The 26,022-nt window shown below is 54.0% G+C and overlaps 1 protein-coding gene across 1 annotated transcript in view; it reads left to right on the top strand.

The window, feature by feature from the left end:
• Window positions 1-26,022, top strand: part of nompB (intraflagellar transport protein 88-like protein nompB) — a 149,402-nt gene that overhangs the window by 49,819 nt on the left and 73,561 nt on the right. Inside the window, exon 6 of the mRNA XM_075695041.1 lies at window positions 23,302-23,392. Within this exon, the coding sequence (XP_075551156.1) occupies window positions 23,302-23,392 (91 nt within the window). The remainder of the gene's footprint in view (window positions 1-23,301; window positions 23,393-26,022) is intronic.

Here is a 26,022-nt window from a genome sequence, read left to right as displayed (position 1 = left end):
GATAGGCTGTGGTCTTTCGGTGAGCCGTGTCGCTGAGGCTAAGCGCTGTCTTTAGAAGTGTAGGCGCTATTACTCGGCTACACCGTAGCCGGCGTTACTCTATCCGTTATATCACCGCTGGTGCACCGTGCCTCAAGACCACGTTTTCAATAAAGAATCGCGCTGCTTCGACTGCGGTTTCACTTGGAAGGGCCTTTGTCTCTGCATAGTGCGTCAGGTAATCGGTGGCAAATATTACCCACTTATTGCCAGTATTGGAAGTCGGGAATGGGCCGAGGTCCATCCCGATTTGGGAAAATGGGGTCGTGGGCACTTAGACTGGTTGTGGTAGCCCAGCTGGTTTCATATAGGGTGGTTTGCGTCGCTGACAATGGAGGCACGTGCACACGTAATGTTTCACAAATGTGGCAATCCTTGGCCAGTAATATTTATCTTAGGCTCGGGCCAGTGTTCGCGTGTAGTCGAGGTGGCCAGATGTCAGTCCATCGTGGCAGGCTTGCAAGACCTCATGACGGAGGCACGTTGGGACGACAAGTAGGCGGCTGCTTCCGCTTGCAGACAAGTTCTTCTTGTAAAGAACATCATTACGGAAGCAGAATGATGGCAAGCTCCTTGCAAATGTTTTGGGTCCGCTTGTAATCCGGCCTTCTAAAAGTTCAATGAGCGGAATCAGTTCGCTCTCTTCCCGCTGCTGACGAGCAATCCTGGCCGTGTCTAGAACATCTATAAAAGCCATGTCTTCGTCATCCTCTGTGACTTCCTGCCCAATCGGTGACCTTGAAAGGCAGTCGGCGTCGAAGTGCTTTCGTCCGGACTTGTACACCACTGCCATATCGAATTCTTGTAGCCTTAGGCTCCAACGCCCTAGTCCACTGGACGGATCCTTTAAGTTCGTCAGCCAGCAAAGTGAGTGATGATCGCTGACAACACTGAAGGAACGGCCATAGAGGTACGGACGAAACTTCATAACTGCTCATACCACCACAAGGCATTCATTTTCTATGGTTGACTAATTACACTCAGCACGTGAGAGCCTCCCACTTGCATATGCAATGACTCTCTCGGCTGAGTCTTGCCACTGCACGAGCACAGCGCCTAGACCTACGTTGCTAGCGTCCGTATGAATCATGGTAGGAGCGTCCTCGTCAAAGCGAGCCAGTACAGGAGGTGTTTGCAGGCGCTGTCGGAGATAATTAAACGCTGCTTGTTCTTCTTCGCCCTATTCGAAGGCAACATCTTCTCTTGTAAGGCGCGTTAACGGTGAAGCTATATGTGAAAAATGGCTATAAATCTTTGGTAATACGAGCAGAGACCTAGGAAACGCCTCACTACCTTCTTATCCGTTGGCGTTGGAAACTTTGCGACGGCCGTGATCTTGTCGGTGTCAGGGCGGACGCATGATGACTCACAACATGACCTAAAAACTGGAGTTCCTAGAAACCAAAGTGACACTTTTCTGCTTTCAGTGTTAAGCCGCTGGACCGGATCGTTTGTAGAACTGCCAGCAGCCGTCTCAGGTGTTCCTCGAACATTTCCGAAAAAACTATGACGTCGTCGAGGTATACTAGGCATGTCTGCCACTTCAGGCCTTACAGAATCATATCCATGTGTTGCTGAAAAGTTGCTGCAGCTGAGCATAAACCGAAAGGCAGCACCTTGAATTCGTAAAGCTTATCAGACGTTACGAAAGCAGTCTTTTCTCTGTCTCTCCTGTCAACCTCGATTTGCCAATAGCCACTTTTGAGGTCCATCGATGAGAAGTAGCGGGCATGCCTCAGCCTGCTGAGAGAATCGTCGATACGCGGTAATGAGTATATGTCTTTCTTTGTCACCCGGTTCAACTTACGGTAGTCGACACAAAAACGTAGACTGCTGTCTTTCTTTTTTACCATTCCTACCGGTGATGCCGACGGGTTTTTGATGGTTGGATAACGTCGTCGTCGAGTATTTTCTTCGCTTGCTCTCGGATCGCTTCGCGTTCTTTTGGTGCTACACGGTACGGGTTTTGTCGAATTGGTCTCGCTGTCTCCTCCGTGATCCGGTGCTTCGTCAGTGGCGTCTGACCAACTCTGGATGTCTACAAGAAGCAATCGCGAAACTGGTGAAGCAGGTCCAGTAGGCGCTGCCTTTCAGCTGGTGATAAGCTCGCGCTCACGTTAAGAGCAGGTAACGGTGCCGAAGCGTCTTGCTCTCCTTGTTGTAATGCAAAGCATTCGCCGAATTCCGCAATCTCGTCGAGGTAAGCAACTGCTGCGCCTTGTGCAATGTGTCGTCGTTGCGTGCTGAAGTTTGTCAGCAGTAGTTCTGTTTCCGCATGATTACTTTGCCGAGACTTCTGGGCGTGGCAGTACCTTGGGTGAGCAAAAGCGCAATTATCTGCTCGGCAATACCTTCCCCATCGTACTCTGTGTTGCACTTGACGGAAACAAGACGGCAAGATAATGGTGGTACGGTCATGTCGTCTATGATGCGCAAAGGCTTGCGTTGTAGTTCCACACTTTCGTCCCCAGAAAAGGTTAGTATACCTTGCGGTATGTTGATGACGGCGCCGTACTCGCGTAAGAAGAGCATACCTAAGATTACATCTTTGCAGCAGTCGGGAAGAATAACAAAATTTGTGACGAATGACGAATCCCCTATGTTGACCCTTGCAGTACACTTGCCAGTCGGTGTCAGTAGCTGGCCTCCAGCACCTACAATGTGCGGCCCTGACCATTCCATTTTCACTTTGGGAAGTCTGTCCGCCAGTTTTTCAGTTACAATTGAAAAGTCTACGCCAGTGTCTACTAGCGCCGTCACGTCGTGGCCGTCAATTGATACAGTAAACATCGGCTCTAACAATCTCGTCTGTCGTCAAATCATCCGGCTGTATCGGCTTCTCGTTCGACGGCAATGGTGGATTTTCGGCACTTCGAAGTCTGACAACCTTCCCCCCTGAGGTCGCGGCCTTCAGTTTCCCCGGCGTGGGCTGGGAGATCGCCCTCGGACCACGTCGATGGAACTGCGTCTTGCAGCTGGAACACGATGTCCCGCAGAAGGGGAGTGCGACCGGTAACCGGGAGAATCGGCTTGCCAGCTCGTCGAATTCGTGTCGATGTTCGCTCGGCTACCATCAAAAGCACGACGAGAAGCAGTGCATAAGAACGCTTGGTACCCTACGACGCGATAAAGGCGATGACGGCAGATGTGGCCTGCCTCCCCACATTGGAAGTACAAGAGCCTGTAGTCAGCTGTGCGCCAAATGTCGGTTCTGCGAAGCGGTGGTCGCGTCGGTTGTTCCCTGTGGTACCAAGGTGATGCCGGTGCTGACTGCTGGTGGTACTGCGGCGTCAGCATCGGAAGTGGCGGTCGACGGACAACATCTGCGTAGCTGGGCTGCCACGTCTGGGAATGTGACTGTGGTGTCGGCATCGGGGTTAGCAGTCGACGGACAACATCTGCGTAGCTGGGCCACGCCTGGGAATTTGGCTCGGGAGCCGCAAACGCTTCCTTTATTTCTTGGCGCGCAACTTCAGCCACCGACGTAGCTGTGCATTCATTTGGCATGGGAGTGAGCTTCTTAACTTCTTCCTGAACAATTTCACGTATCAGCCGGCGCAAAGAACTCTCGTCTGTGACCGTCACTGCTGCGGCGCTTTCCAGTCCAGTGCTGGTCAGGTGATCATACTGGCGGCTGCGTAGGTGTAACGCACGCTCTATGGCCGTTGATTCTTTAATAAATTCATCGACGCTCGTCGGCGGGTTCCGCACAAGATCGGTTAAGAGCTGCTCCTTTAGGCCGCGCATGAGGCGGCTGAGTTTTCTTGCCTCGGGCATATCGGGGCCTGCACGACAACAAAGACGAGCCATGTCCTCAGCGAACATGGCAACAGTTCGGCTTTTGAATCCGTGATTCGAGAAAACGCTGTGCGTGGTCTCGCCTTTCGGTGCTTCCGAACGTATGGAGAAACTGGCGGCGGAACTCATCCCAGCTTGGCCAGATTCACTCGCGATTTACGAACCACGTGCGGACTCCGTCTTCAAGAAAGAAATACACGTGGGATAGCTTCTGTCTAGCATTCCACTCATTATACTTGGCTACGCGCTCGTATTTCCCGAGCCAGCCTTCTGCATCCTCGTAGGCATTGCCGTGGAAGCTCACGGGAGATCGAGGAGTCAGAAGAGTCACCTGTGCAGAGCCTGGGTCTGCCATGTCTTGGACACTCGTGCTAACAGGCAGACTTCCTGGTAGGGGACCAAATTCTGGGCTTAGGCCTAGTAGGCGATGGCTGGCGTGGTGAACGGGTGTTTTGACACGCAGAAGACGTCCTGGGCTTGATGTGGAGCTGTTGACAGGCGTCCCAAACATTGACCCTGCGCCTCCACCAGTGTCACGATTCACAAGCAGCAGGAACTGATAAAAAGGGCAGGACACTTTAATTGCAGGCCAACTGAAAAAGGATCGCGCGGGGACCTCTTCTTCTCATCCGCAATGCGCGAGATCTTCAGCTTCATCTACGTGCCGCGTACTGGATGTGGCAATATGTATAGACAAACAACATTTCTGGGTGTTAGAACCCTACTCATCTCTAGCTACGCCAATGGTTCGATCGTAGCCTGTATTAAAAAGTACCATCGCGACTAGCAGGCAAAAAAGCAAATGGAACACCGCGTGGTATTTGCCTCCTGCGTGCGCGAGGAGTGGTTTCACTGCATATCAGGAACATACTGGCGGACCTATGCGCCACTCTGCTCCCTGAGGGAGCATATCATCATCATCATCATCAGCCTGGTTACGCCCACTGCAGGGCAAAGGCCTCTCCCATACTTCTCCAACAACCCCGGTCATGTACTAATTGTGGCCATGCCGTCCCTGCAAACTTCTTAATCTCATCCGCCCACCTAATTTTCTGCCGCCCCCTGCTACGCTTCCCTTCCCTTGGGATCCAGTCCGTAACCCTTAATGACCATCGGTTATCTTCCCTCCTCATTACATGTCCTGCCCATGCCCATTTCTTTTTCTTGATTTCAACTAAGATGTCATTAACTCGCGTTTGTTCCCTCATCCAATCTGCTCTTTTCTTATCCCTTAACGTTACACCTATCATTCTTCTTTCCATAGCTCGTTGTGTCGTCCTCAATTTGAGTAGAACCCTTTTCGTAAGCCTCCAGGTTTCTGCCCCGTAGGTGAGTACTGGTAAGACACAGCTATTATATACTTTTCTCTTGAGCGATAACGGCAACCTGCTGTTCATGATTTGGGAATGCCTGCCAAACGCACTCCAGCCCATTCTTATTCTTCTGATTATTTCCGTCTCATGATCCGGATCCGCCGTCACTACCTGCCCTAAGTAGATGTATTCCCTTACGACTTCCAGTGCCTCGCTGCCTATTGTAAATTGCTGTTCTCTCCCGAGACTGTTAAGCATTACTTTAGTTTTCTGCATATTAATTTTTAGACCCACTCTTCTGCTTTGCCTCTCCAGGACAGTGAGCATGCATTGCATTTGGTCCCCTGAGTTACTAAGCAAGGCAATATCATCAGCGAATCGCAAGTTACTAAGGTATTCTCCATTAACTTTTATCCCCAATTCTTCCCAATCCAGGTCTCTGAATACCGCCTGTAAACACGCTGTGAATAGCATTGGAGATATCGTATCTCCCTGCCTGACGCCTTTCTTTATTGGGATTTTGTTGCTTGCTTTATGGAGGACTACGGTGGCTGTGGAGCCGCTATAGATATCTTCCAGTATTTTTACATATGGATCATCTACACCCTGATTCCGTAATGCCTCCATGACTGCTGAGGTTTCGACTGAATCAAACGCTTTCTCGTAATCAATGAAAGCTATATACAACGGTTGCTTATATTCTGCACATTTCTCTATCACTTGATTGATAGTGTGAATATGGTCTATTGTTGAGTAGCCTTTACGGAATCCTGCCTGGTCCTTTGGTTGACAGAAGTCTAAGGTGTTCCTGATTCTATTTGCAATTACCTTAGTAAATACTTTGTAGGCAACGGACAGTAAGCTGATCGGTCTATAATTTTTCAAGTCTTTGGCGTCCCCTTTCTTATGGATTAGGATTATGTTAGGATTATGTTAGGGAGCATATACAGGGACACTAAGACGTGATAGAGCTACTGTATATGCTACCGAACGCTACCTGTGGTAGCATATACAGTAACTCTACGACGTGCTGGCGAACAGCGCCGCGAACGGCAGAAGTCAGAGCACTGGCATGTAAAGCAGTCGACGGGACGAAGGCGGTCACGGCGCTTCCATTGATTTCGCACTGCGGGTTTTAAGGTTTGACGTACTGGAAAACGTATTTTCTTGTGTCTGCTTTTAACAAAGGTTGCTACATGCACGAGGCAGGCCACATTCATGGCACCAGGTAATATATAAAGTAGGAAAATAGTGCAAATTGCGATGCAAACGCACCCCGCCAACATAGCTCACAGCGTTTAGGTAAGACGCAGAGCTCCAGAATTTATGTTCTATATCTTATTTTGCTGTGTAGGTTAACATTGTCGCGTACTTAATCATTTAAATAGGGGAAGGGCAAGAAAAAAAATTCACAGGGGATGTATGCAAAAATGTGTGAAATACATGTCACTGGGTATGTATGTATCCATGGGCCGCTGGGTGTGTGCCACTGGTTATATGCCCTAGGCACCAGCGGGCATCGTCCTCTCTTCAATAAACTTTTTTTTTACGTCAATTGGGTTCACTGCAGTTATCACAGCAACATCACACCTACACGGTGACGTTCACGTAACGCCATTTTTCTTGCAAATGAGAGTTGACGTCGACGTTGTGTTTTATTTTCGGCCCTCAAAAAGCGCGCCCTTGCCACATATGACTTTCAGCGCAGCGTTTGTGCTCTTTAAGGGCTTTGCATGAGATATATTGAATTAAAGGGCTTTTGCTGCTATCGAAGCCTTTCACGAAGACAAATCTCTCGTTAATCATAATATGACGAAGCATTTATCAGAAGACTGCAGAGATTGCCAGAGTGAGCGCAGTGGTTATGTGCGATAAGACGTATATACTTGCGGGTGTATATATTTTGGCTCCAATGGCGTAGACGCCGTGCCCGCACTTCGCGCATGAATTTGGTTGGACCGAACCCCTCACGCCTCAGGCACAGCCGCGCGACTGTTAAACCGCATGCATGCTTCTCTCATGCCGACGCCATCTGCAGTCGAGCACCTCTTGAACGAACGCAGGAAGGAATATGTCCCTGTTCTTGTGTGAGCTGAGCGCTGCGCGACATTTACGATGAAGTGACCTGTATAATCAATGATTTAGAGGCACCAAGCACTTCGCTATAAAGGCGAATGACTGTATTACACTTCTTTGGCACGACTGGCACGTATGCGTCACGTCTCACATAGCACAAGCTACAGCACTTGTGTGCGCTCTAGCTTCCATTCGGTCGCAAGAATTAATTACTTTCTTGCGTGACGAGCGGGAGCGTATCACTTTGTCCCGTTCTCGCCTCATGATTGTTAACGCTTTGAGACGCTGTGTTAAACTGCACGGCCGCCTTCGGGGTCGGCTCTCATTTCCCGGTGCTTTCCTCGCAGCAGAACGCCACGAAAACGCTACCGCCTTCGGGTTCGGCCTTCGTTGCATCGTTTCTTTCTGGAGTAACGAAAATTCGCTGTCGACTACGACACTTCCTAACGCGAAGTCTATAAGTGTTTTCATTTCGCGATATGTTGGCTGGCGCGGGAAATCTGTATCGTGCGGCACATTGGAAATGGAGCGAAGTGTCGCGCGACTGCCTCGCAAATCGGGAGGCATTTTTACAGTTGCTAATAGGTACAGCGGGTCGTGGCGTTTCTTGCGGCGCTCGACGTTTCTGCGCAGGCGCGAGTAGGAGCGGGTGCGAGAGAGAAAATATGGGGGCCTTTGCTCCTTGAATATGCGACTCTACCTAGGCACTACGGTGGAGAAGTTTCTTTGCACGTGTTGCGCGCGTTTGTTCCTAGGCGTGCCGGCATAGCGGAGTGGGGTGAGTTCACGCTTAGACGCTGGCTGCCGGCGCAGTGAAACAGGAGAAGCAGCTGGCACTGACACACCATTTGGTGATCGCTGTGTGTGAAGGTGCGTCGGATCGACTTTCTCGCGCATGCGGGTCCTGGTGCAGGGTCAGCCATGCCGGATCATCACTTTGTCATGGCTTATGGCACTCTACCATCACAGACATGAATAAGCATCATTAGTTTTCCCGGGGAAGCGACAGGGGGAATAGTATAGGCCGGGCCTGGTCTCGTGGACTTTTCAGGAGCATTTTTGAGTGGAGCCGTTTGAGTGAACTAAACGCACAGCGCTTTAGCAACCCCGGTTGAACGCGATTGCCTTATATCACGCGGTGAGGATTATTAGCGTTGCGTCTCGTCCAGGTTAGGTTAGGTTAGCTTAGGTATAAGTTTGGTTTAGGTTAGGTTTGGGTTAGCTTAGGTTACGTTAGGTTAAGGTAAAAGGCTTTAGGGTGCCGCGGCATATTCTCACAGTGGTTACGCCGTGTGGATTATTGTCTTTGTGTCTCGGCCACGATATCTTACGTTAGGTTAGGTTAACGTTAGCTTAAGGTGGGTTACGTTAACGTTACGTTAGGCTAGACTAGCGTAAAAGCCGTTAGGGTGGCGTGGCGTATTCTCACAACGCTGACCTCGGGAGCATTGTCTTTCTGTCTCGGCCTCGTTAGATTACGTTAACGTTAGGCTAGGTTACCGCTAGATTAGGTTAGCTTAAAACGCGTTAGGGGTGCGCGGCGTATTGTCATTGCCGGCACCCTTTCATCAACTAGCGTTCAACCGCGGTTGCTAAGGTGCTGTTCCTTCTAGATTTTCAATATATGCGGACCGGCCTCTTCCGCGGGCCCTACTGCTCCCACGGAAGCATCTGCGATGTTATCACCTGTTTCACCGCGCCGCTAACTCGTGCCCACTCCGCAATGCCGGCACGCCTAGGGAATAACGCTTACAACACGCGCTAACTTCTCCTCCGTAGTGCCTAGGCAGAGGCATGTATTCAAGGAGCAAAGCCCCCACATTTTCTCTCCCACGAGTGTGCAAACGTCCGGCGCCTCCGCAGGTGTCATGCCCCGCTGTACTTACTAGCAATTGTAAAGTCGCAATCGGCAGATCGCGAGAGGCAGCACGTGGGTGACGCGTGGGAGCAAGTTACAGCATCTGCCACAGACAGACAAGTGCTTTGTTTCCATATATGGTACCGGTGGACGTGCTCTCCACATGCCATCGGTGAACAGACGACGGCGCGCTATTCCGGCACCATCTCGTAGCGGTTGTCGCCGCAGAGCGCGCCTTGCGCGCTACTACGCTTTTCTCACCACGCTTTCGCCACCCCTTCCTCCGCTTTCCGCTTCATGGTTCCGCCGCACCCTACTCCTCCGCTTTTCTCCTCGCGCTGACTTCGATATCGCCGTCTTTCATGCTCCGCTGCGCTCCGAGTTCGCTCTTTCATACTTAGCTGTGCTCGTTCACTCGGTTACACCGACGCCGACACTCACCGCAGAAACGGGCGCTTAAGACCTGCGCTCTGAAATCATGGGCAAAAAAGAAAGTGTGACGTACGTCTCCATTTTCATTCCTTGAGCTGTTTCGCCAATCGCACGTGCGTCGGTAAGCTTTCGTTTTCTGTCCCTTGTAATTATATTTCTTTGGCAATGGTTCGTCATTCTGAATGTCTTAGAAAGTAATCCTATTTTCAGTCGTGGTCCATTTCAGGCAGCTTAGCGCGAGAAGAGCCATCGGTGGCGGCAAGTGTGAACATGCTGGTGAGTTTGCGATCGTCGTCGATGCACAGCAAACAGTAATGTCTCGGACGCAACCAGAGTTGGGAAGCGCGAGGAAGGAAAATATGCCCTAAAGGAAAGACTGAACCACTGATAAGACACCAAATGGCGAATGCAAATCTGAGTGTTCGCCTTCGTAGCCCAAGCTCCGTAGCCGTTATAGCTGCGGAGACGAAGACAGGCAATTGCCATGGAATTCGAAGCTCTTGCATATGAACGGCTCCTTTATAAATGTTATAACTACTTGACCATAGCAAAGCAGCGTCGGAAATGTGTAGTGCTCAGCGATTGAAACTCAATACTCGGAGCGCACGGTTGCCACCGTCTTTTTTATTTAGCTCTAGATGATCGCTTGGAACCAAACGCAGCCACTACGCGTCACAAGCGTTCTCGCATTCACTGTATGCCACGATGCACCAGCTCAATGCAAAAAGCGCCGGCGACAACGGGCTTCCAGTATTGCGTTTCAATTGCTGAACACTGTATACGTAATATGGCCTACAGATCGGGCCTATCCAGTCTTTCTGTCGTTTCAACCTGGTAAGGCCGCGACGAAAAACAATTGAAGTCAACGACAAACTTGGCGGTTGTTAGGGACGGAAGCCACACTTTATTTGCTAGCACCCAATAGAGTGTCATGACTAGTATGTAAAATGAGGCTATTGCGCGTATTGGAAAACATAGCCTACAAAATATCAAGCATAAGTTCGCAGCACATCAGTAATGTTACTGCCTTCTACAGCGGCGCACGCCCAGTACAATTACGCACTAAAAATTGTCGATGCACTTCAACATGGCAAATCAGAACGCGCCGTAAAACTATAAGCACGCGCGATCCTCGACTATCATCATCATCATCATCATCATCATCATCATCATCATCAGCAGCAGCAGCAGCAGCAGCAGCAGCAGCAGCAGCAGCAGCAGCAGCAGCAGCAGCAGCAGCAGCAGCAGCAGCAGCAGCAGCAGCAGCAGCAGCAGCAGCAGCAGCAGCAGCAGCAGCAGCAGCAGCAGCAGCAGCAGCAGCAGCAGCAGCAGCAGCAGCAGCAGCAGCAGCAGCAGCAGCAGCAGCAGCAGCAGCAGCAGCAGCAGCAGCAGCAGCAGCAGCAGCAGCAGCAGCAGCAGCAGCAGCAGCAGCAGCAGCAGCAGCAGCAGCAGCAGCAGCAGCAGCAGCAGCAGCAGCAGCAGCAGCAGCAGCAGCAGCAGCAGCAGCAGCAGCAGCAGCAGCAGCAGCAGCAGCAGCAGCAGCAGCAGCAGCAGCAGCAGCAGCAGCAGCAGCAGCAGCAGCAGCAGCAGCAGCAGCAGCAGCAGCAGCAGCAGCAGCAGCAGCAGCAGCAGCAGCAGCAGCAGCAGCAGCAGCAGCAGCAGCAGCAGCAGCAGCAGCAGCAGCAGCAGCAGCAGCAGCAGCAGCAGCAGCAGCAGCAGCAGCAGCAGCAGCAGCAGCAGCAGCAGCAGCAGCAGCAGCAGCAGCAGCAGCAGCAGCAGCAGCAGCAGCAGCAGCAGCAGCAGCAGCAGCAGCAGCAGCAGCAGCAGCAGCAGCAGCAGCAGCAGCAGCAGCAGCAGCAGCAGCAGCAGCAGCAGCAGCAGCAGCAGCAGCAGCAGCAGCAGCAGCAGCAGCAGCAGCAGCAGCAGCAGCAGCAGCAGCAGCAGCAGCAGCAGCAGCAGCAGCAGCAGCAGCAGCAGCAGCAGCAGCAGCAGCAGCAGCAGCAGCAGCAGCAGCAGCAGCAGCAGCAGCAGCAGCAGCAGCAGCAGCAGCAGCAGCAGCAGCAGCAGCAGCAGCAGCAGCAGCAGCAGCAGCAGCAGCAGCAGCAGCAGCAGCAGCAGCAGCAGCAGCAGCAGCAGCAGCAGCAGCAGCAGCAGCAGCAGCAGCAGCAGCAGCAGCAGCAGCAGCAGCAGCAGCAGCAGCAGCAGCAGCAGCAGCAGCAGCAGCAGCAGCAGCAGCAGCAGCAGCAGCAGCAGCAGCAGCAGCAGCAGCAGCAGCAGCAGCAGCAGCAGCAGCAGCAGCAGCAGCAGCAGCAGCAGCAGCAGCAGCAGCAGCAGCAGCAGCAGCAGCAGCAGCAGCAGCAGCAGCAGCAGCAGCAGCAGCAGCAGCAGCAGCAGCAGCAGCAGCAGCAGCAGCAGCAGCAGCAGCAGCAGCAGCAGCAGCAGCAGCAGCAGCAGCAGCAGCAGCAGCAGCAGCAGCAGCAGCAGCAGCAGCAGCAGCAGCAGCAGCAGCAGCAGCAGCAGCAGCAGCAGCAGCAGCAGCAGCAGCAGCAGCAGCAGCAGCAGCAGCAGCAGCAGCAGCAGCAGCAGCAGCAGCAGCAGCAGCAGCAGCAGCAGCAGCAGCAGCAGCAGCAGCAGCAGCAGCAGCAGCAGCAGCAGCAGCAGCAGCAGCAGCAGCAGCAGCAGCAGCAGCAGCAGCAGCAGCAGCAGCAGCAGCAGCAGCAGCAGCAGCAGCAGCAGCAGCAGCAGCAGCAGCAGCAGCAGCAGCAGCAGCAGCAGCAGCAGCAGCAGCAGCAGCAGCAGCAGCAGCAGCAGCAGCAGCAGCAGCAGCAGCAGCAGCAGCAGCAGCAGCAGCAGCAGCAGCAGCAGCAGCAGCAGCAGCAGCAGCAGCAGCAGCAGCAGCAGCAGCAGCAGCAGCAGCAGCAGCAGCAGCAGCAGCAGCAGCAGCAGCAGCAGCAGCAGCAGCAGCAGCAGCAGCAGCAGCAGCAGCAGCAGCAGCAGCAGCAGCAGCAGCAGCAGCAGCAGCAGCAGCAGCAGCAGCAGCAGCAGCAGCAGCAGCAGCAGCAGCAGCAGCAGCAGCAGCAGCAGCAGCAGCAGCAGCAGCAGCAGCAGCAGCAGCAGCAGCAGCAGCAGCAGCAGCAGCAGCAGCAGCAGCAGCAGCAGCAGCAGCAGCAGCAGCAGCAGCAGCAGCAGCAGCAGCAGCAGCAGCAGCAGCAGCAGCAGCAGCAGCAGCAGCAGCAGCAGCAGCAGCAGCAGCAGCAGCAGCAGCAGCAGCAGCAGCAGCAGCAGCAGCAGCAGCAGCAGCAGCAGCAGCAGCAGCAGCAGCAGCAGCAGCAGCAGCAGCAGCAGCAGCAGCAGCAGCAGCAGCAGCAGCAGCAGCAGCAGCAGCAGCAGCAGCAGCAGCAGCAGCAGCAGCAGCAGCAGCAGCAGCAGCAGCAGCAGCAGCAGCAGCAGCAGCAGCAGCAGCAGCAGCAGCAGCAGCAGCAGCAGCAGCAGCAGCAGCAGCAGCAGCAGCAGCAGCAGCAGCAGCAGCAGCAGCAGCAGCAGCAGCAGCAGCAGCAGCAGCAGCAGCAGCAGCAGCAGCAGCAGCAGCAGCAGCAGCAGCAGCAGCAGCAGCAGCAGCAGCAGCAGCAGCAGCAGCAGCAGCAGCAGCAGCAGCAGCAGCAGCAGCAGCAGCAGCAGCAGCAGCAGCAGCAGCAGCAGCAGCAGCAGCAGCAGCAGCAGCAGCAGCAGCAGCAGCAGCAGCAGCAGCAGCAGCAGCAGCAGCAGCAGCAGCAGCAGCAGCAGCAGCAGCAGCAGCAGCAGCAGCAGCAGCAGCAGCAGCAGCAGCAGCAGCAGCAGCAGCAGCAGCAGCAGCAGCAGCAGCAGCAGCAGCAGCAGCAGCAGCAGCAGCAGCAGCAGCAGCAGCAGCAGCAGCAGCAGCAGCAGCAGCAGCAGCAGCAGCAGCAGCAGCAGCAGCAGCAGCAGCAGCAGCAGCAGCAGCAGCAGCAGCAGCAGCAGCAGCAGCAGCAGCAGCAGCAGCAGCAGCAGCAGCAGCAGCAGCAGCAGCAGCAGCAGCAGCAGCAGCAGCAGCAGCAGCAGCAGCAGCAGCAGCAGCAGCAGCAGCAGCAGCAGCAGCAGCAGCAGCAGCAGCAGCAGCAGCAGCAGCAGCAGCAGCAGCAGCAGCAGCAGCAGCAGCAGCAGCAGCAGCAGCAGCAGCAGCAGCAGCAGCAGCAGCAGCAGCAGCAGCAGCAGCAGCAGCAGCAGCAGCAGCAGCAGCAGCAGCAGCAGCAGCAGCAGCAGCAGCAGCAGCAGCAGCAGCAGCAGCAGCAGCAGCAGCAGCAGCAGCAGCAGCAGCAGCAGCAGCAGCAGCAGCAGCAGCAGCAGCAGCAGCAGCAGCAGCAGCAGCAGCAGCAGCAGCAGCAGCAGCAGCAGCAGCAGCAGCAGCAGCAGCAGCAGCAGCAGCAGCAGCAGCAGCAGCAGCAGCAGCAGCAGCAGCAGCAGCAGCAGCAGCAGCAGCAGCAGCAGCAGCAGCAGCAGCAGCAGCAGCAGCAGCAGCAGCAGCAGCAGCAGCAGCAGCAGCAGCAGCAGCAGCAGCAGCAGCAGCAGCAGCAGCAGCAGCAGCAGCAGCAGCAGCAGCAGCAGCAGCAGCAGCAGCAGCAGCAGCAGCAGCAGCAGCAGCAGCAGCAGCAGCAGCAGCAGCAGCAGCAGCAGCAGCAGCAGCAGCAGCAGCAGCAGCAGCAGCAGCAGCAGCAGCAGCAGCAGCAGCAGCAGCAGCAGCAGCAGCAGCAGCAGCAGCAGCAGCAGCAGCAGCAGCAGCAGCAGCAGCAGCAGCAGCAGCAGCAGCAGCAGCAGCAGCAGCAGCAGCAGCAGCAGCAGCAGCAGCAGCAGCAGCAGCAGCAGCAGCAGCAGCAGCAGCAGCAGCAGCAGCAGCAGCAGCAGCAGCAGCAGCAGCAGCAGCAGCAGCAGCAGCAGCAGCAGCAGCAGCAGCAGCAGCAGCAGCAGCAGCAGCAGCAGCAGCAGCAGCAGCAGCAGCAGCAGCAGCAGCAGCAGCAGCAGCAGCAGCAGCAGCAGCAGCAGCAGCAGCAGCAGCAGCAGCAGCAGCAGCAGCAGCAGCAGCAGCAGCAGCAGCAGCAGCAGCAGCAGCAGCAGCAGCAGCAGCAGCAGCAGCAGCAGCAGCAGCAGCAGCAGCAGCAGCAGCAGCAGCAGCAGCAGCAGCAGCAGCAGCAGCAGCAGCAGCAGCAGCAGCAGCAGCAGCAGCAGCAGCAGCAGCAGCAGCAGCAGCAGCAGCAGCAGCAGCAGCAGCAGCAGCAGCAGCAGCAGCAGCAGCAGCAGCAGCAGCAGCAGCAGCAGCAGCAGCAGCAGCAGCAGCAGCAGCAGCAGCAGCAGCAGCAGCAGCAGCAGCAGCAGCAGCAGCAGCAGCAGCAGCAGCAGCAGCAGCAGCAGCAGCAGCAGCAGCAGCAGCAGCAGCAGCAGCAGCAGCAGCAGCAGCAGCAGCAGCAGCAGCAGCAGCAGCAGCAGCAGCAGCAGCAGCAGCAGCAGCAGCAGCAGCAGCAGCAGCAGCAGCAGCAGCAGCAGCAGCAGCAGCAGCAGCAGCAGCAGCAGCAGCAGCAGCAGCAGCAGCAGCAGCAGCAGCAGCAGCAGCAGCAGCAGCAGCAGCAGCAGCAGCAGCAGCAGCAGCAGCAGCAGCAGCAGCAGCAGCAGCAGCAGCAGCAGCAGCAGCAGCAGCAGCAGCAGCAGCAGCAGCAGCAGCAGCAGCAGCAGCAGCAGCAGCAGCAGCAGCAGCAGCAGCAGCAGCAGCAGCAGCAGCAGCAGCAGCAGCAGCAGCAGCAGCAGCAGCAGCAGCAGCAGCAGCAGCAGCAGCAGCAGCAGCAGCAGCAGCAGCAGCAGCAGCAGCAGCAGCAGCAGCAGCAGCAGCAGCAGCAGCAGCAGCAGCAGCAGCAGCAGCAGCAGCAGCAGCAGCAGCAGCAGCAGCAGCAGCAGCAGCAGCAGCAGCAGCAGCAGCAGCAGCAGCAGCAGCAGCAGCAGCAGCAGCAGCAGCAGCAGCAGCAGCAGCAGCAGCAGCAGCAGCAGCAGCAGCAGCAGCAGCAGCAGCAGCAGCAGCAGCAGCAGCAGCAGCAGCAGCAGCAGCAGCAGCAGCAGCAGCAGCAGCAGCAGCAGCAGCAGCAGCAGCAGCAGCAGCAGCAGCAGCAGCAGCAGCAGCAGCAGCAGCAGCAGCAGCAGCAGCAGCAGCAGCAGCAGCAGCAGCAGCAGCAGCAGCAGCAGCAGCAGCAGCAGCAGCAGCAGCAGCAGCAGCAGCAGCAGCAGCAGCAGCAGCAGCAGCAGCAGCAGCAGCAGCAGCAGCAGCAGCAGCAGCAGCAGCAGCAGCAGCAGCAGCAGCAGCAGCAGCAGCAGCAGCAGCAGCAGCAGCAGCAGCAGCAGCAGCAGCAGCAGCAGCAGCAGCAGCAGCAGCAGCAGCAGCAGCAGCAGCAGCAGCAGCAGCAGCAGCAGCAGCAGCAGCAGCAGCAGCAGCAGCAGCAGCAGCAGCAGCAGCAGCAGCAGCAGCAGCAGCAGCAGCAGCAGCAGCAGCAGCAGCAGCAGCAGCAGCAGCAGCAGCAGCAGCAGCAGCAGCAGCAGCAGCAGCAGCAGCAGCAGCAGCAGCAGCAGCAGCAGCAGCAGCAGCAGCAGCAGCAGCAGCAGCAGCAGCAGCAGCAGCAGCAGCAGCAGCAGCAGCAGCAGCAGCAGCAGCAGCAGCAGCAGCAGCAGCAGCAGCAGCAGCAGCAGCAGCAGCAGCAGCAGCAGCAGCAGCAGCAGCAGCAGCAGCAGCAGCAGCAGCAGCAGCAGCAGCAGCAGCAGCAGCAGCAGCAGCAGCAGCAGCAGCAGCAGCAGCAGCAGCAGCAGCAGCAGCAGCAGCAGCAGCAGCAGCAGCAGCAGCAGCAGCAGCAGCAGCAGCAGCAGCAGCAGCAGCAGCAGCAGCAGCAGCAGCAGCAGCAGCAGCAGCAGCAGCAGCAGCAGCAGCAGCAGCAGCAGCAGCAGCAGCAGCAGCAGCAGCAGCAGCAGCAGCAGCAGCAGCAGCAGCAGCAGCAGCAGCAGCAGCAGCAGCAGCAGCAGCAGCAGCAGCAGCAGCAGCAGCAGCAGCAGCAGCAGCAGCAGCAGCAGCAGCAGCAGCAGCAGCAGCAGCAGCAGCAGCAGCAGCAGCAGCAGCAGCAGCAGCAGCAGCAGCAGCAGCAGCAGCAGCAGCAGCAGCAGCAGCAGCAGCAGCAGCAGCAGCAGCAGCAGCAGCAGCAGCAGCAGCAGCAGCAGCAGCAGCAGCAGCAGCAGCAGCAGCAGCAGCAGCAGCAGCAGCAGCAGCAGCAGCAGCAGCAGCAGCAGCAGCAGCAGCAGCAGCAGCAGCAGCAGCAGCAGCAGCAGCAGCAGCAGCAGCAGCAGCAGCAGCAGCAGCAGCAGCAGCAGCAGCAGCAGCAGCAGCAGCAGCAGCAGCAGCAGCAGCAGCAGCAGCAGCAGCAGCAGCAGCAGCAGCAGCAGCAGCAGCAGCAGCAGCAGCAGCAGCAGCAGCAGCAGCAGCAGCAGCAGCAGCAGCAGCAGCAGCAGCAGCAGCAGCAGCAGCAGCAGCAGCAGCAGCAGCAGCAGCAGCAGCAGCAGCAGCAGCAGCAGCAGCAGCAGCAGCAGCAGCAGCAGCAGCAGCAGCAGCAGCAGCAGCAGCAGCAGCAGCAGCAGCAGCAGCAGCAGCAGCAGCAGCAGCAGCAGCAGCAGCAGCAGCAGCAGCAGCAGCAGCAGCAGCAGCAGCAGCAGCAGCAGCAGCAGCAGCAGCAGCAGCAGCAGCAGCAGCAGCAGCAGCAGCAGCAGCAGCAGCAGCAGCAGCAGCAGCAGCAGCAGCAGCAGCAGCAGCAGCAGCAGCAGCAGCAGCAGCAGCAGCAGCAGCAGCAGCAGCAGCAGCAGCAGCAGCAGCAGCAGCAGCAGCAGCAGCAGCAGCAGCAGCAGCAGCAGCAGCAGCAGCAGCAGCAGCAGCAGCAGCAGCAGCAGCAGCAGCAGCAGCAGCAGCAGCAGCAGCAGCAGCAGCAGCAGCAGCAGCAGCAGCAGCAGCAGCAGCAGCAGCAGCAGCAGCAGCAGCAGCAGCAGCAGCAGCAGCAGCAGCAGCAGCAGCAGCAGCAGCAGCAGCAGCAGCAGCAGCAGCAGCAGCAGCAGCAGCAGCAGCAGCAGCAGCAGCAGCAGCAGCAGCAGCAGCAGCAGCAGCAGCAGCAGCAGCAGCAGCAGCAGCAGCAGCAGCAGCAGCAGCAGCAGCAGCAGCAGCAGCAGCAGCAGCAGCAGCAGCAGCAGCAGCAGCAGCAGCAGCAGCAGCAGCAGCAGCAGCAGCAGCAGCAGCAGCAGCAGCAGCAGCAGCAGCAGCAGCAGCAGCAGCAGCAGCAGCAGCAGCAGCAGCAGCAGCAGCAGCAGCAGCAGCAGCAGCAGCAGCAGCAGCAGCAGCAGCAGCAGCAGCAGCAGCAGCAGCAGCAGCAGCAGCAGCAGCAGCAGCAGCAGCAGCAGCAGCAGCAGCAGCAGCAGCAGCAGCAGCAGCAGCAGCAGCAGCAGCAGCAGCAGCAGCAGCAGCAGCAGCAGCAGCAGCAGCAGCAGCAGCAGCAGCAGCAGCAGCAGCAGCAGCAGCAGCAGCAGCAGCAGCAGCAGCAGCAGCAGCAGCAGCAGCAGCAGCAGCAGCAGCAGCAGCAGCAGCAGCAGCAGCAGCAGCAGCAGCAGCAGCAGCAGCAGCAGCAGCAGCAGCAGCAGCAGCAGCAGCAGCAGCAGCAGCAGCAGCAGCAGCAGCAGCAGCAGCAGCAGCAGCAGCAGCAGCAGCAGCAGCAGCAGCAGCAGCAGCAGCAGCAGCAGCAGCAGCAGCAGCAGCAGCAGCAGCAGCAGCAGCAGCAGCAGCAGCAGCAGCAGCAGCAGCAGCAGCAGCAGCAGCAGCAGCAGCAGCAGCAGCAGCAGCAGCAGCAGCAGCAGCAGCAGCAGCAGCAGCAGCAGCAGCAGCAGCAGCAGCAGCAGCAGCAGCAGCAGCAGCAGCAGCAGCAGCAGCAGCAGCAGCAGCAGCAGCAGCAGCAGCAGCAGCAGCAGCAGCAGCAGCAGCAGCAGCAGCAGCAGCAGCAGCAGCAGCAGCAGCAGCAGCAGCAGCAGCAGCAGCAGCAGCAGCAGCAGCAGCAGCAGCAGCAGCAGCAGCAGCAGCAGCAGCAGCAGCAGCAGCAGCAGCAGCAGCAGCAGCAGCAGCAGCAGCAGCAGCAGCAGCAGCAGCAGCAGCAGCAGCAGCGCGGTTAAGTCTACTGCAGGGCAAAGGCTTCTCCCATCCTTCTCCAACTACCGCGGTCATGTACAACTTGTGGCCACGTCGTCCCTGCAAAATTCTTCATCTCATCCGCCCACCTAACCTTCTGCCGCCCCTTGCTACGCTTTCTTTCCCTTGGAATCCAGTCCGTAACCCTTAATGACCATCTTTCCTCCTCATTACATGTCCTACCCATGCCCATTTCTTTTTCTTGATTTCAACAAAGATATCATTAACTCGCGTTTGTTCCCTCACCCAATCTGCTCTTTTGTTATGCCTTAAGGTTACACCCATCATTCTTCTTTCCATAGCTCGTTGCGTCGTCCTCAATTTAAGTAGAACCCTTTTCGTAAGCCTCCAGGTTTCTGCTTCGTACGTGAGTACTGGTAAGACACAGCGGTTGTACACTTTTCTTATGAGGGTTAATGGCAACCTGCTGTTCACGATCTGAGAATGCCTGCCAAACGCACCCCAGCCCATTCTTCTGATTATTTCAGTCTCATGATCCGGATCCGCGGTCAGTACCTGCCCTAAGTAGATGTATTCTCTTACCACTTCCAGTGCCTCGCTACCTATCGTAAACTGCTGTTCTCTTCCTAAACTGTTAAACATAACTTTAGTTTTCTGCAGATTATTTTTAGACCCACTATTCTGCTTTGCCTCTCCAGCTCAGTGAGTATGCTTTGCATATGATCCCCTGAGTTACTAAGCAAGGCAATATCATCAGCGAATCGCAAGTTATTAAGGTATTCTCCATTAACTCTTATCCCAAATTCTTCCCAATCCAGGTATCTTAATACCTCCTGCAAACACGCTGTGAATAGAATTGGAGAGATCGTATCTGCCTGCCTGACGCCTTTCTTTATTGGGATTTTGTTGCTTTCTTTATTGAGGACTACGGTAGCTGTGGAGCCGTTATAGATATCTTTCAGTATTTTTACATATGGCTCGTCTGCACCCTGATTCCGTAATGCCTCCATGATTGCTGAGGTTTCGACAGAATCAAACACTTTCTCGTAATCAATGAAAGCTGTATATAAGGGTTGGTTATATTCCGCACATTTCTGTATCACCTGATTTATAGTGTGAATATGGTCTATTGTTGAGTAGCCTTTACGGAATCTTGCCTGGTCCTTTGGTTGACACAAGTCTAAGGTGTTTCTGATTGTATTTGCGATTGCCTTACTTGTCCGTTGCGCTACTTTGCAGGCAACGGACAGTAAGCTGATCGGTCTATGATTTTTCAAGTCTTTGGCGTCCCCTTTCTTATGGATTAGGATTATGTTAGCGTTCTTCCATGATTCCGGTACGCTCAAGATCATGAGGCATTGCATATACAGGGTGGCCAGTTTCTCTAGAACAATCTGCCCTCCATCCTTCAACAAATCTGCTGTTACCTGATCCTAACCAGCTGCCTTCCCCCTTTGCATAGCTCCCAAGGCTTTCTTTACTTCTTCTGGCGTTATTTGTGGAATTTCAAATTCCTCTAGACTATTCTCTCTTCCATTATCGTCGTGGGTGCCACTGGTACTGTATAAACCTCTATAGAACTCCTCTGCCACTTGAACTATCTCATCCATATTACTAATGATATTGCCGGCTTTGTCTCTTAATACATACATCTGATTCTTGCCAATTCCCTGTTTCTTCTTCACTGCTTTTAGGCTTCCTCAGTTCGTGAGAGTATGTTCAATTCTATCCATATTATATTCCTTATGTCAGCTGTCTTAAGATTGTTGAATAACTTCGAAAATTCTGCCAGTTCTGTTCTAGCTGTAGGGTTAGAGGCTTTCATACACTGGCGTTTCTTGATCATAACTTTCGTCTGCTGTGATAGCTGATTGGTATCCTGTCTAACGAAGTTACCAGTTACCACCGACTTCTATTGCACACTCTTTAATGATGCTCATAAGGCTGTCGTTCATTGTTTTAACACTAAGGTTCTTTGAGTTAAAGCCGAATACCTATTCTGTAGCTTGATCCGGAATTCCTCTATTTTCCCTCTTACCGCTAACTCATTCATCGGCATCTTATGTACCAGTTTCTTCCGTTCCCTCCTCAAGTCTAGGCTAATGCGAGTTCTTACCATTCTATGGTCACTGCAGCGCACCATGCCAAGCACGTCCGCATCTTGTATGATGCCAGGGATAGCGCAGAGTATAAAGTCTATTCCATTTCTTGTCTCGTCATTCGGGCTCCTCCACGTCCACTTTCGGCTATCCCGCTTGAGGAAGAAGGTATTCATTATCCGCATATTATTCTGTTCTACAAAGTCTACTAATAACTCTCTCCTGCTATTCCTAGTACCTATGCCATATTCCACCACTGCCTTGTCTCCAGCTTGCTTCTTGCCTACCTTGGCATTGAAGTCGCCCATCAGTACAGTGTATTTTGTTTTGACTTTACCCATCGCCAATTCCACGTCTTCATAGAAGCTTTCGACTTCCTGGTCATCATGACTGGATGCAGGGGCGTAAACCTGTACGACCTTCAATTTGTACCTCTTATTATGTGTCACAACAAGGCCTGCCACCCTCTGGTTAATACTATAGAATTCCTGTAGGTTACCAGCTATATTCTTATTAATCAGGAATCCGACTCCTAGTTCTCGCCTCTCCGCTAAGCCCCGGTAGCGCAGGACGTGCCCGCTTTTTAGCACTGTATATGCTTCATTTTTCCTCCTAACTTCACTGAGACCTATTATATCCCATTTACTGCCGTCTAATTCCTCCAATAGCACTGCTAGACTCGCCTCACTAGATAACGTTCTAGCGTTAAACGTTGCCAGGTTCAGATTCCAATGGCGGCCGGTCCGGACCCAGGGATCCTGGGATCCAGGAATCAGTATAGTGACCTAAAATCGGCCGCGACAGCATGTTCCAACTCTTACCGGCGTCGACCAGCTTAGAGTGTCGCAGATAGTTCAGGAGATTGCTACCCCGTGTGGTAGAATTTCCTTCTTACGTCGGCAGCGGCAGCGGCTGCACGGGTTTTGAGAATCGACTTACGCTTATACAGTGAAGCTGTCTATAAGGCTAATATCCCGGGATTTCTTTCGCGTCCAACGCCTCTACAGAAAGCCCAGTGGGCCGATCCCGGTGGTAGTGTTGGGCCAGGAGCAATGGCTCGTACTCCCGTAAGACAACGGTATGAAGCGAACATACAGCACAGCTTTCGTTTCAATACGAAACGCACAAGTAAAAAAAAAACCACCAAACCACATGATTGATGGCGATGCGTGCGCGCTTAGCGCTGCTAAACGGTAGGTTGCCGCCAATGCCTCGGTGGTGGTCGTTGTCGGAAACTTTAACGTAGACATCTCAAAAGCGGAGACAAAGCAGTGGTTCACCCACTTCGTGGAGGAGTTCGGCCTCGGTTAGCTGAACGATCCGATTCAACCAACTACCGTACATGGGTCATGCATCGATTTAACTTGGACCAAAAACACTTCTCAAATAAGAACGGAAAACATCTTTGTACCATGAAGCATTTATGGCAGTAATTTGAAAGTAATAAATAAAATAAATATTTTGCAAACTTCAATGTAGCGTGTGTTTCTGTCACATATCACTTTGAATAGCCATGCGCATAATGGGCGCGCATACGGGATGATTATTTGACAAGTTGCCCTGCAATAGGCGCAACATATCTACAGCTTCGCTGGCCATAATCCTTTTCACAAAAGAGGATTGGCGGGTTTTTCTCTGTCGGCCTATGCATACTGAAGGTCGCACCTGTCCGCACCTGAAGGTCGCACAATGACGCTTCTATTTCGACTACAGCACTCGTCTTTGCAGAGGCGAGTATCGCAAGCTTGGTGATCCCAGCTTTGTGAATACGCTTTTTTCGTAAGGTTTTTCTTACGCCAACATTTGGCCATAAGTTTGCTTAGGGGATTCCGCCCCAGAATCGCCTGCGCCTTAAAGGTAATCTTTTGAACTTTTGCAGGAATATCACTGGTAATATCATAGTCGAGCTTGCATCTTTCAACCCTGTGCAAACTAGGGAAATAAGAAATTTTGATTGCGTCAGGGTGAAGGTGCGGCGTCAACATAAGCACGACGTTGAGATTCCATTGCACACAAATAGTGGAGACCAATATTCCGCGTTGCCTTCAATGCCTTATGTTCGTGACACGAATGAAAGAAATTATTTTACATTCACTGAACTTTATTTGAAATGCGCAAATGCCATTTTGATATCCACTTTATCTCAAGAGAGAGACCACAAAGAAAAAAAAGACAAGAACGGCATTTAGTGCTCACTCCCGTAGAACGCTGCAACATCCATTTAGCTTGCTTAAAAAGAAGCTTTAGTCAGTTTTATGAATATATCACTACTTATTCGTTTGACAAATACGAGGTGTGTTTCCCAGCAGATTGCAAACTGCCTTTTCAGTTGCAATTTTTATAGAAGTTTGAAGGCGTTATAGGCATTTGAAGTTAGCGGCCACAAACGCAGACACATTGACTCAGAGAACCAGGAACCGCATTTAAACATCGCGAAGAGTCCGCTCTCTCCACCTGATGCCTTGAATGCAGTCCCGAGGAGAAGCTGAAGCAGCTGGAAGGCGCCGTCATGGAGCTGGTGGAGCAGAGCTCAATCTCCGCTTCGAAGCAACAGTACAAACTGGTGGGTGGAACCGGGATTTTCAAGGTTGTTTACATCAAGTCTTAAGAGTAACAGTCTGTTTGAGCCAGGACAAAATAAACAATGACAAAGTTCTCGTAAGAGATGCGATTTAGAAGAAAACTAGAGATTTAAACCCAAAGTCAGCTCAAACGCATAAAAATTATTGCTGTCTAGGGGAAATGGTGCTTACTGAAGACTACAACGCTTTTGCGCAGTGAACAGCTTACTATGGGTACGAATTTTGCTCCTTTTACGCCAAGCCAGTGACAGGCTTATTTTGATCATGAAAGATTTCGCCATGAGTTTGGCATGAATTCCGATGGAAATTAACATGGTCTAAAGCGCAAGAAGTGCAACTACAATGTATTTTTCTGGCTTTTCAACTGTGAGTGGGAAGCAGTTATTTGGAATAGCGTAAACATCGCGTAACATAGTATCTTCCCTACATGAAAAAGACGACCTGCAGGGGCCAGCTGGGGCTTGCGAACTTGCCTGTTGAGCTGTACTCGCTGTTTTACGTTCCTTTATTACTGCACCGAGTCGCCTGCGGACTATGGACAATGGATGATGAAACGTTGTGCCAGGATGAGCTGGGAGGTCTTGAGGTACGGGACGCGCAGGGCGTCTTGGCGCGCCTCACAACAGCCGTACCACACGTCATTTTCTTGAGAACTGTGATAAGAGCTGTCCTGCAAAATGACGCACCGGGACACGTTCGCTTCTTGATAGCGGGAGAGATTGCAAGGAGCGCCAGCTTTCTCCCTAACAGGCCACCCAAATTAGCTGACTTGCTGCGTTTCGGTGTGTTTAAAGGGAAGGGAAAACCGTTGTTCGTTCTGTTTCTCAGCTGTGGTTAGTGATCTAGAACTTGAAACGAGGAAAACCAGACGTTCGCATATTGCTTTTGTAAAGATAAAGATGGTTTCTCTTTTTCTGTAGCTGATAGGTATGCACGCGCAAGGTCGCGTTCTAGAACGAACCAGCCAAGATCTCTGCAAATTGCCGATTCCGTTTTCGCAGAAGTAGCTCGACAGGTATCGCATTCAGCATAACAAAATGGTGATAACCGCAACTAACTAACGGTGATAACTGCAAGAAGGTGAAACTGGCACTAACTATTGCCACGTGCCTATTACTCCTATTACATTACAATATAGTATAAAAACGTGCAGCGTGTTGTCGGAGAAATTTAGGCTTGTATGTCATCCTTGTATGTCACACTTACGCCCGTTAAGAAAAGGGGTTACCCGAGTGGCCCGATTTTTATTAATCATATCATAAGAAGGCCAACAAACACAGAAACCAAAGACATCACAGGGGAAATTACTTGTACTTACTAAGTGAAACAAAGAAATATAAATTATTGAAATTAAAAGTGGATGACAAAAATTGGAGGACGCTTAAGCTTCGCCTTCAAGAGTGGAACGCGACAGCGTTCCCGTCGACCCGCCAAGGCGTGTAAGACAATGGGCTACGGCGCAGCGACTACGCGCCCCGCATCGGACGCGGTGAGCGTCGAGCAACGCAGCGTTCGGCGCGACAACGAAATGTGCGCCTGAGCAAGCGACGCACGCCTGAGCCTCAGAAACAGCTCGTTTCTAAGGCAACACCGCGTTCACTAGAGGCGCTTTTGTGCCACTTTGAAGCATCGAAAAAAAAGAAAAGAAAACTCGTGGCTCAGCGGTAACGTCTCCGTCTCACACTCCAGAGACCCTGGTTCGATTCCCACCCAGCCCATCTTGGAAGTTGCTTTTTATTTATGAAGTGCCTGCCGTGATTTATCGCTCACGGCCAACGCCGCGGACGCCGACACCGACGCCGACGACACCGGATTTTCTGCGACGCGAGCTCCTTAACGCTATCGCGTTAAAACAACTTGTCGCAGGTGGGGAACGATCCCATGTCCACGTACTCGTGACGCCTGCAGCAGAAAGGATGCTCCACATCCGCCGCCAAGGTTTGTGAGTAGTGGCGCTGGCTATACTCCCAGGGTTAGTTCTAGCAATAATACATAAATAGCCCAGAAAGTGGACGGGGAGACGGCGCCGGCGGTAGCTGAATTGGTAGAGCATCGCACGCTTAATGCAAAGGACGTGGGATCGTTCCCCACCTGCGGCAAGTTGTTTTTCATCCACTTTCACTTTCAATAGTTTATAACTTACTTCTTTCACTTAGTATGTACAAGTAAATTCCCCTGTGTTGTACTTGGTGTCTTTGTTTGTTGGCTTCTTATGATATGACTTACGCCCATTAAACACTTACGTGGAACCCAACAATCGGCATGTTGTATAAATTCGAGTCGAACGGACGCAGTGCGAATCATGCCGTTGCCGCCATACTATCGTGGTCACCGTTGTCGCCTTGATGCTGTCATATACGTACGCTCGCTTACAAACACACAAATATTTAGTTTACACCAACACATTTTCCCGACTCGTAACGCTTTGCGGATCCCCAAACAATTCTGGACTAACAGCTACCTGCAGAAGGCTTTGCATAACGTCGATTCTCACAGCGCGTGGGATATGTGAAAATATACGATTGCACAAATATATGAAGGTGCTAGATGAAGGTGTTCATTTACATTCAACATTATCAGGTTCGAAATTTTTCCGTTTCTGTTGATTCTT

Source organism: Dermacentor variabilis, chromosome 6 (genome assembly GCF_050947875.1).
Source record: "Dermacentor variabilis isolate Ectoservices chromosome 6, ASM5094787v1, whole genome shotgun sequence".
NCBI lineage: Eukaryota > Metazoa > Arthropoda > Arachnida > Ixodida > Ixodidae > Dermacentor > Dermacentor variabilis.
Note: the sequence above shows the minus strand (reverse complement) of the source record. Positions and strands in the feature narration are given on the sequence as shown.